This window comes from Anoplophora glabripennis, unplaced genomic scaffold, assembly GCF_000390285.2.
Source record: "Anoplophora glabripennis isolate ALB-LARVAE unplaced genomic scaffold, Agla_2.0 scaffold428, whole genome shotgun sequence".
Taxonomy (NCBI): Eukaryota; Metazoa; Arthropoda; class Insecta; order Coleoptera; family Cerambycidae; genus Anoplophora; species Anoplophora glabripennis.
The window spans coordinates 218,917-228,668 of record NW_019416528.1 but is presented as its reverse complement, the minus strand read 5'-3'; the positions used below and the strand labels follow the sequence as shown (position 1 = coordinate 228,668).

General features: G+C 31.4%; 2 protein-coding genes across 2 annotated transcripts in view; both read left to right on the top strand.

Moving 5' to 3' along the window:
* The first annotated feature begins 1,276 nt into the window (after positions 1 to 1,276).
* Positions 1,277 to 6,602, top strand: LOC108908895. Its single transcript, XM_018713075.1, has 3 exons — positions 1,277 to 1,378; positions 1,442 to 1,567; positions 5,665 to 6,602. Exon 3 carries the CDS (start codon positions 5,668 to 5,670, stop codon positions 6,586 to 6,588), a length of 921 nt encoding a protein of 306 aa, XP_018568591.1. The 5' UTR covers positions 1,277 to 1,378; positions 1,442 to 1,567; positions 5,665 to 5,667; the 3' UTR covers positions 6,589 to 6,602.
* A 2,013-nt stretch (positions 6,603 to 8,615) lies between these two features.
* Positions 8,616 to 9,752, top strand: part of LOC108908885 — a 4,706-nt gene continuing 3,569 nt past the window's right edge. The window contains exon 1 of the mRNA XM_023454866.1: positions 8,616 to 8,953. The gene's annotated coding sequence lies outside the window, so the exon portion shown is untranslated. The remainder of the gene's footprint in view (positions 8,954 to 9,752) is intronic.

Here is a 9,752-nt window from a genome sequence, read left to right as displayed (position 1 = left end):
TCGATTCTTATTTTATTTAAAATTTATATAGCTGTATTTACTAGAATATACTGAAAAGGTAAGTTATAATTTATGTATTTCCCCAAGTAGTACTTTTTATTGTCCCTTTTTTTATAGTCTCACTTTATTATACAATTTCTTCTATTAATCTATACAATTGTAAGTTATCAAGAATATTTATAAATCAGTGGGTATGTAGAAAGAATATAAGTGTAAACAAAAATATCAGTCACTGTAGTGACTGAAAAAAACAATAATAAAATATTCCTAGCTATATGAAAAAAAAACAAAGATTTTTAAATACTGTAGCAAGTACAAATCACAATAAGGTAGAAATAAAATTTTTTTTATGGATATAATGGTGCTAAACATGAAAAAGAAGTGAGGTAAAAGTAAAATCATATTCTAAATTACTTTTCCCAGTAGAAAAAATATGTAATCTACATAGAATCCAATTCTGAAAATAAGAATTATATGAAAATATCCGCATAGTTTTGTAACTCGTTACATCATAATATTAAAACATAACATTTGTCAGTTCAAAAAAAAATTAAAGTTGAACCTTCTTTCTGATCAGAAAAAAATAAAGAAAAAAGTAGGTTACCGCACATTTCATAGAGAGAATTATCAAAGTTCAGACTTGTCATACGCCAACTAATAAAAGCGAAGGAATAATGGCAACAGCGCAATGGAGTATGAATGAGGATAGGTGACGGGAAATTTAAATACACTTTTCGATACAGAAATTAGTCATTAGAAATAGATTACATTCAACTTGTGTTTATTTGTGTAATTCAATTTGGAACAATAAATAAAATGAGAAATTTTCAAATGAAGTAGGTCTGCTTTTTGAAATCTTGCTTTATTTATAAAGTACGATAAACTTTCTATACAAGAAGTAAAAAATACAGGAGCGTGTAAATAATGAAATATTTATACTTTACTTCACAGCTCATGCAATCTTATGCATTTTCGACCGACTTGTGCATACCGAATCTGTTCTTCATCCGACATTTTAGAGGTTAAAGCAATCAAATGTGAGCTAAAATAATTGTTTACTTGTATTTTTTCGCAGAAGATAAAAATATCAAACAAATAAATTCTTTAGAATTGGTTTTAGGGATACTATTTACTCGTATTACTTGAGAGCTGTAATGACCATTGACTGATAATTTTGTGACGTCGATAAACAATTTTTTTATGGAATTGAAAATATTCTGTAAACATATTTTATCAAAGCTAAATTCTAATAAGGCTGCACTGCTTCTGAAGTCTGCTAGAGTGAGAACTTTTACTTTGAGACAACTGCATTTGTTATGATAAGCGTTGTTGCGTCTGTCTCCGCGTTACAAATTTCGTCGCCGAAAGCAGGAAAGATGTACTTATTTAATTGTCTGCTTGCGCGCAATTAAGAAAGTGTTATATAACAATTTTTTCGCAGTTCCTATGTAAGACGACCTTTGAAATTGCAATAATAGAGAACGATTATCCAGTATTAAAAACAGGTTGGTGCGGTCTACGATCTTAGGACCTAAGTTGGGATTATATAGTTTTTGTCAACTTTTAGGTAAGTTACATATGATGTAAGTTGTATTAATAGGCGAGCGGTTCACCCTTAAAAAGATGTTTCTAAATGAAGGTAACCGACTAAATTTTTAAAACAAAAACCTGCAGCATGAAACTTTTTTTATTTTATAAAGTGTATTTTTCTGATAATTCGATTTAATTTTAAAAATATGTTTGGCATTCTTCATTCCTTCACAGATAAAGGTTCCAAAATTTATAAATAAAAGATACAAATTAGCGTTTTTCGGAAACTACAACAGCATAATCTGAGAATACGTTTTATCTGCCTTTTTAATTTGTCAGCTCTTTATAAATAAATATAATTAGTAATTGTATGAATATATAATAAATGTGTAAAGAATATTTAGATATTTAGTTTTCATAAGGCAATAAATTGTGACCCTGAATTTACAGACGTGGAAGAAGAACATATCCACAATCATACATAATTGTACAGGGTGGTCCGCATTTTATGCAGGAAACTTCGAGGGCAGATAGATCTCTTTAAAATAATACGTGTTTGCCTTATAAACATAGGTCTGGAACGGCCTCGTTTTAAAGATACGGGTGTTAAAGTTGTTAAAAAAAATTAATTTTTTGTTTATATCTCCGGAATCTATTAACCGATCTCAATAAAATTTGGTACATATAATGTATGACAGTAGGCCTTGCTTTCCCTAAGCAAGCTCTATAGGTTCAACCAGTGGTGTACAACTGGACAGGGGTCGCCCTCTTTTTATAAAAAATAACTACGCCACTGTATTTTTTACAAGATATTGTAACGGATTTATATTCTAATGCACTAAATACGTAAAGAAAGTAACTTGAATATTTTCCCTAAGATTCGCCGTTCTCAAGTTATTCATACCAATACAATCCCCTTGTGGCAGACACTACAAACCATAATATTACAAGAAATAAGAACAATTTAAATCAAAATAATAATAAAAATACATTTACCAAGCAACAACAATTAAACAAGAAACGAAATTAACGTTACGTATTTACAGCAATTGTTCAAAATACGAACCATCCACATCGATACATTTCTAACAACTTCTATTAATGATTAATGGAATTACCTAACTAATATCATGTGGTGGTTTGCTTTTATTCATTACACCCGTCTTCTATTTGCTGCAGTAGTTGTGGTTTTGTATCTATTGGAGTAGAGTAAACTTTACTTTTTAGATAGGTAACCCCAAACATAGAAGTCCACGGGGTTTAGATCTGGCGATCTGGCTGGCCAAGACACTGGATTCTCTGCACCATTATGGTTGACATTGGCATTTGGTCTTCAACCTATCCATCGCTCCATATAATTTTTAAGCCATTCTTGTATTATTCTCCTAAAATGCGCAGGAGCACCATCCATTTGTATCCAGCTATTTTGTGGTATATTTAATGGAACATCCTCTAATAATTCAAATAGATGGTTTTCTAGAAAGTTTAGAAATGCTGGGAATTTAGATGGGGTGACAAGAAAAAAGGTCCGAATTATTCCGAGCCACACTTTCACAGAAAATTCGTGTTGAAAAGATCTTGTCCGAATTTCATCTTGTGACCAAATATTGTGAAAATTCACTACCCCTGGCCTTGTGAACGTAGCCTCTTCGGTCCAAAGTATTTCTAGTAAGAATTATGGATTATGTTGTGACTTTAAAACAACCACTAACAAAAATTCAGGTGTGTCTACATTTCTTGGAAGTAAATTTTGCACAGGTTGTAAATGGTACGGATTTCTACCATCCTTATGTAGAACTTTTCAAATTTTCGATTTACTCACCCCAATGTTCTTAAAATTTCTTTATTTATGTGCCTTTCATTGCCCTGTCGTGATTTTCCAAATATCTTTTTAATCCAAAAAGATGAAAGCGACGAGTGTAAAGAATTTTGTTGATGTGCTTACAAATTGCACTTACTTTTAAGCATAAACATAAATATGAATAACTTGAGAACGGTGAACTTTAGGGAAAACATTCACGTTACCTTTTTTACGTATTTTGTACATTAGAATATAAATCCGTTACAATAGCTTGTAAAAAATACAGTGGCGTAGGTTTTGTTTTATAAAAAAGGGGTGACCCTGTCCAGTTGTACACCGCTGGTCGATCCTTTACAGCTCATATTTTAGGGAATGCAAGGCCTACTGTCATACATTATCTGTACCAAATTTTATTCAGATCGGTTCATAGATTCCGGAGATATAAACAAAAAATGATTTTTTTTAACAACTTCAACACTCTGTATCTCTAAAACGAGGCCGTTCCAGACCTATGTTTATAAGGCAAACACCTATTATTTTACGGACATCTATCTGCCCTCGAAGTTTCCTGCATAACATTCGGACCACCCTGTACAAATTGCACGAAGGTTGATTAATTATTGGTCTCTGCTTAACTTGGAATAACAAAACAAATCTTTTAGAACCGATAAGAATTTTTTCAAAACAGATTGTAAGACTGGGATATTTTTTGAAGGATTTGCTGATTTTGAAATTATATGTGTCCAGATTATTCATAGTATTACGTTCGAAGAACATTAAAAATACTTGATGATAACCTATAAGCATGACCCTACAGTGAGGCAACATCATTTAAGATTTTATGGTTCATATAGCAGCATAAACATATTGGAAAAATAATGGGATGTCGAATACTTTCCCGCTGTTTTTTCGTGAAAATTAATCAATCGGAACAAGTGATAATCGGAAGGTGCAAGGACTTCCCATTTAAGCATTTCCAACCCTTAAAAACCACCCTTAATGATAAAAATATTAAAATTAATAGTTTCTTTGACCTTAAAATATTTTTATAGCNATTTTGTACATTAGAATATAAATCCGTTACAATATCTTGTAAGAAATACAGTGGCGTAGGTTTTTTTTTATAAAAAAAGGGTGACCCTGTCCAGTTGTACACCACTGGTCGATCCTTTACAGCTCATATTTTAGGGAATACAAGGCCTACTGTCATACATTATCTGTACCAAATTTTATTCAGATCGGTTAATAGATTCCGGAGATATAAACAAAAAAATATTTTTTTCCTGCATAAAATTCGGACCACCTTGTATAAATTGCACGAAGGTTGATTAATTATTTGTCTCTGCTTAACTTGGAATAACAAAACAAATCTTTTAGAACCGATAAGAATTTTTTCAAAACAGATTGTAAGACTGGGATATCGTTTGAAGGATTTGCTGATTTTGAAATTATATGTGTCCAGATTATTCATAGTATTACGTTCGAAGAACATTAAAAATACTTGATGATAACCTATAAGCATGACCCTACAGTGAGGCAACATCATTTAAGATTTTATGGTTTATATAACAGCATAAACAATATAAACATATTGGAAAATAATGGGATGTCGAATACGTTCCCGCTGTTTTTTCGTGAAAATTAATCAATCGGAACAAGTGATAATCGGAAGGTGCAAGGACTTCCCATTTAAGCATTTCCAACCCTTAAAAACCACCCTTAATGATAAAAATATTAAAATTAATAGTTTCTTTGACCTTAAAATATTTTTATAGCACATGTATTATAGATATAAATCTTTTCAATAGTTTACGGCATTATAAATAACTTATTACAATATTTCAACCCTTAAAAAACTACCCCTAATAACAAAATATTAAAAAATATAGTTTTTAACAGTTTGAAATGATTTTATAGTACAAACAGGATAAATTAAATTCCTTTACTTGTTTATAATACAATTTATAATTTATCGCATTGTTTTAACCCTTAAAAACCACCGCCAATGACAAAATATAATAATAATCCAATAAACAATGCAAAATATTTTTTTTCCTTTCCAGTGTTAAGTTTCAAATATTTTGAAAATAGCGCATTTCAGTTTAAGAAAGTGTCATAATTTCGAAAATAAAGGTACAGTAAAGGCATCTTGTCAGAGAAAGAATATTATTAACCTCAAAATTTTGTGTCCATTGATCTAAGTATAGTTTTAGTAATTTTTAATATTATCAACGCTGAGGAAATAAAATTACTGTTTGAAACAAAATTACTTGTCACGTGGCTTGTGATCATTTGTAAAGGCTCTGCATGTATAATTCTAATCTCGTTTTCAGATTATGGGGCATTTCTCAAATGGATTCATGAATTCTTCTAGGAACATTTCCGAAGAGAAAAGGATATTGGAGCGACAAATTGAGATTTATAATAAAAGATTTTTAGAAGTGTACATTGTCGTCTCACTCATCTGTCTCATCGCTAATTTACTTATAATTTTTGTTACTTTAAAGTATAAGCGATTACGTCAAGAAAAATGGAACATAATTATTCTCAACTGGGCCATAATTAACTGCCCCCTTATCCTAAGTGCTCCCATAACGTTTGGTTTAACTATTTATTTAACGCATTTGGTAGGAGATAGTACGTTTTGTTTTGTAAATCACACGGAATACACTCTGTTTCTGATCGACATCATATTAATTGTAATTCTCACCATTTATTGGTACACGAAATTATATCACACGGAAAAACACAAAAAGTTCGACCAACACATCAAATGCGTTTTAATATTTCTCTACATTTTTTTAATATTTCTTACGGCTTTGAATATAGATGCTTGTTACAATTCGCGGATGTTTTCAGTCATGGGACTGGTTTTGATCATAACCTATTTGGCTTTTATCTTATTTATGCCCATCATAAACATCATGCATGCTGTAAAAAAACGAAGACTTATAGATTACAGCAACAGAAAAAACGTCCCGTTTATGTTAACCAACATATTGTTCTTGTCTCACTTGCCAGGTTTATTGGTCGTATTCACTGCACCTCTCCTCAACCTTCTTACGATTCAGATACTTATGAGTGTAACTTTTTTCATTGCAACTTTGAACCCGGTTTACTTTTTGATCGTTTTGTATCTCTGCGACAGGAATTACAACATATTTTTGAAGCACGTGTTTAGTTGTAGATGCAGGGAGTACAATGACGAACTTGTAGAACGACCTGTCAGTTATAATAATGGAATTGAGAATATATGATGACCGAATGCAAATAATTGTTTTATTTTCCATATCCTGATGTTTTTATTTTTTCCCTAGGTGAAAATAGCACGCGTATAATGTTCTTTTTACAGACAAGCATAGGGCGATAACTATTTTTTAACTTTACTATGGAACATTATGTTTTACAAGATGAATCGTTTTAATTATTAGAAAATTTTTAGAACTGTAATTTTAATTTCCGTTCTGTAGTATTTAATAATAACCCGACTTTATTTTGTAATTTTAGAGAATAAAAAAATGCCTTATTCCCCACTGAGGTAGAAATACGCATTTGAAATTCAGTCTAATTAAACACTCACATAAGTTTTTGAAAGGTTTCAATTCAATTTATTATTATTACAAACATAGGACACATGTAATATAACAATACAATGTACATACATGTATACAGGGTGTTTTAAATGAAGTAGTAAAAATGGTACCAGTGAATGGTACCACCGAGACCGAGGCCAATGTTTGTCTATGAGGAATCGGTCGGTTCGGATATCTATGGTGGTATAATCTTACTGCAGCGTTACTAATTCTTCTGGATTCGAAAAACACTTGGAGCATGTCGACATATTCGTCATTGGTATAAATATTATTTGCCATAATTATTCTGATAATAAATTAATCAAATGGTACTAATTATTGGTTGACAGAAAGTGTCAATTTATTAATATGATAAATAACAATTTATTTGTTATGACATCCCCCTATTTTATTTTTACAAATTTTCGCAATTACCCCTTTAGTGAACGATGACGCATCTAATATAAATATTTTTAAATTAATAATTTGCTTTATATAAAAAAATTATAATAGAATATTGCAATGGGGTTGACTGTTTCACTCTTTTATAAAATACGCCAATGATCGAAAAAATATTGAAAAGTTGTCTCTTTATTAGTAGGATGCACATACCAAGTTTCGTGTCTCTAGCATTTCCTACGCTAAAGAAAAAAATTAAAATGTGAATTTCAACCCCCTCCTTTCGCAAATTGTGAATAACCGACTGACGTCAGCCGGTCAGTGACAACCTGAAAAGGGGGTTAAATAATGATTTGAAAATATTTTTTTCTGCTTAAATATGCATTTAATTTTTTTTAATCACGCCATCGTATTATACTCATTTTTCTCTATCTGCTCTTAAACTGGTAACTGATATAATTTCTTTGGTGTTAAAGGAATGTGGCCTATAAGTCACTAGTGAGTTATAGAAATTTAGGTTGACACTCGCATCCTTTGTAATATGTTGGATAAAATGTTGTATGGCACTCGTGTGTTACGTTATATAATTCAATTGGGAAAATTAGCTAGACATTTCCCAGCATGGCTTATATACAGGGTGTAGCAAAAGAATCGGAACGGCAGAATAACTCGTCGGGAGAGCATTTCAGAGAAAAATGTTAAATACAAAAGTTTCAGGATTTCTCCCTGGCCATCCGATGGTGACCTTGACATTGACCTTGAAATCCTGAGACTTTTTCTCTGAAATGCTCCCCCGCCGAGTTATTCTGCCGTCACTGTACTTTTGTTAGTTTGACCTTGTGGGGGCTCAAGAGCATAGCTGAGCGTAAAATTTTCCGCTCTTTTCATTTCTGAAGTCAAAAGTATAGGGTCCCATTTGAAAAATTTTATTTGACCTTGAAATGACCTTCAAGGTCAATGTCAAGGTCACCATCGGATAGCCAGGGAGAAATCCTGAAACTTTTGTATTTAACATTTTTCTCTGAAATGCTCTCCCGACGAGTTATTCTGCCGTTCCAGTACTTTTGCTATACCCTGTATACCGTAACACACTAGTACCATAAATTAGTATTGGTTTAAAGGATACTATTTATTATTTGAGAGCTGTAATGACCATTGACCACACAGCCATTGACTGATAATTTTGTGACGTCGATAAACAATTTTGTTATGGAATGTTGTTTCGTTGATAATATTCTTTAAACATATTTTATGAAAGGTAAATTCTAATAAGTCTGGGCTTCTGAAGTCTGCTAGTGCTAGTTTTAGAGTGGGAACTTTGACTTTGAGATAACTGCATTTGTTATCATAAGCGTTGTTACTTCTGTCTCCGTATTACAAATTTCGTCGCCGAAAGCAGGAAAGATATACTTATTTAATTGGCTGCTAGCGCACAATTAAGAAAGTGTTAACAATTTTTTCGCAGTTCCTATGTAAGACGACCTTTAAAATTGTAATAATAAAGAAGATTATCCAGTATTAAAAACAGGTCGTGTTTCACAAGCTAAGTTGGTGCGTAGTTCACAATGTCCTGATATATGGTTAACTACATTTAAATTGACTACGACCTTAGGATCTAAGTAGGGATTATATATTGTTTGTCAACTTACAGGTAAGTTACTCAGTTGTATTTTTCAATTAGTTGCATCACAGCAATATCGGAGTAAGATTAAATGTTTCCATGGAGAAAAATGTTTCCTATATAAGTATTTTTGTATATGTACAATTAGAATATGTAATAGGTACTAAAATAAATTTCTACTACCATGTGATTTAATTTTTAAAATCTTTTTAGCATTCTTTCCTTCGCACGTAAATATTATTTCAAGATTCTAATATTTATAAATAAAAAATAAAAATTTGTGTTTTTCGGAAACTGCAACATTTCTTGGAAAATATGGAAAGAATATTTGGATATTTGTTTTCTTATAATATAAGTAATAAATTATGACCCTGAATTTATAGACGTGGAAGAAAAATATACCTATTCACAATCATAATAATTATCTAAATGGTAGGATGATTGTTTAGTTGTGGGTTATCTCTGCTTAATTTTAGAATAAAAATTTTCTTATACATAACAAAACAAATCTTTTAGAACCGATAAGTATTTTCAAAACAAATTGTAAGACTTGAATAATGTTTGAAACATTTGCTGATTTTATAACGAGATGTGTCCAGATTCATATAGTCCAGGCGATAGAGCATTCGAGGCGTTTGTATTTGAAGTCATCTATTTTGTTGTACAGAGAAATCACAAATATTATGTAGAATAAGAATCCGAGTTTGCCTATTCCAAAACGCCGTTGCTAAATTCAGGGGAACAACAAACATACAAAATGAACCGAAAAATGACCCGTTTCTCGACATATTTTTCCCTGCATGTAACATTGAAAGCCCTAAATAAAAAA

Bases quoted from the DNA above. Each gene is read 5' to 3' on its own strand.
- LOC108908895 (XM_018713075.1), top strand. From the start codon at position 5,668: ATGGGGCATTTCTCAAATGGATTCATGAATTCTTCTAGGAACATTTCC.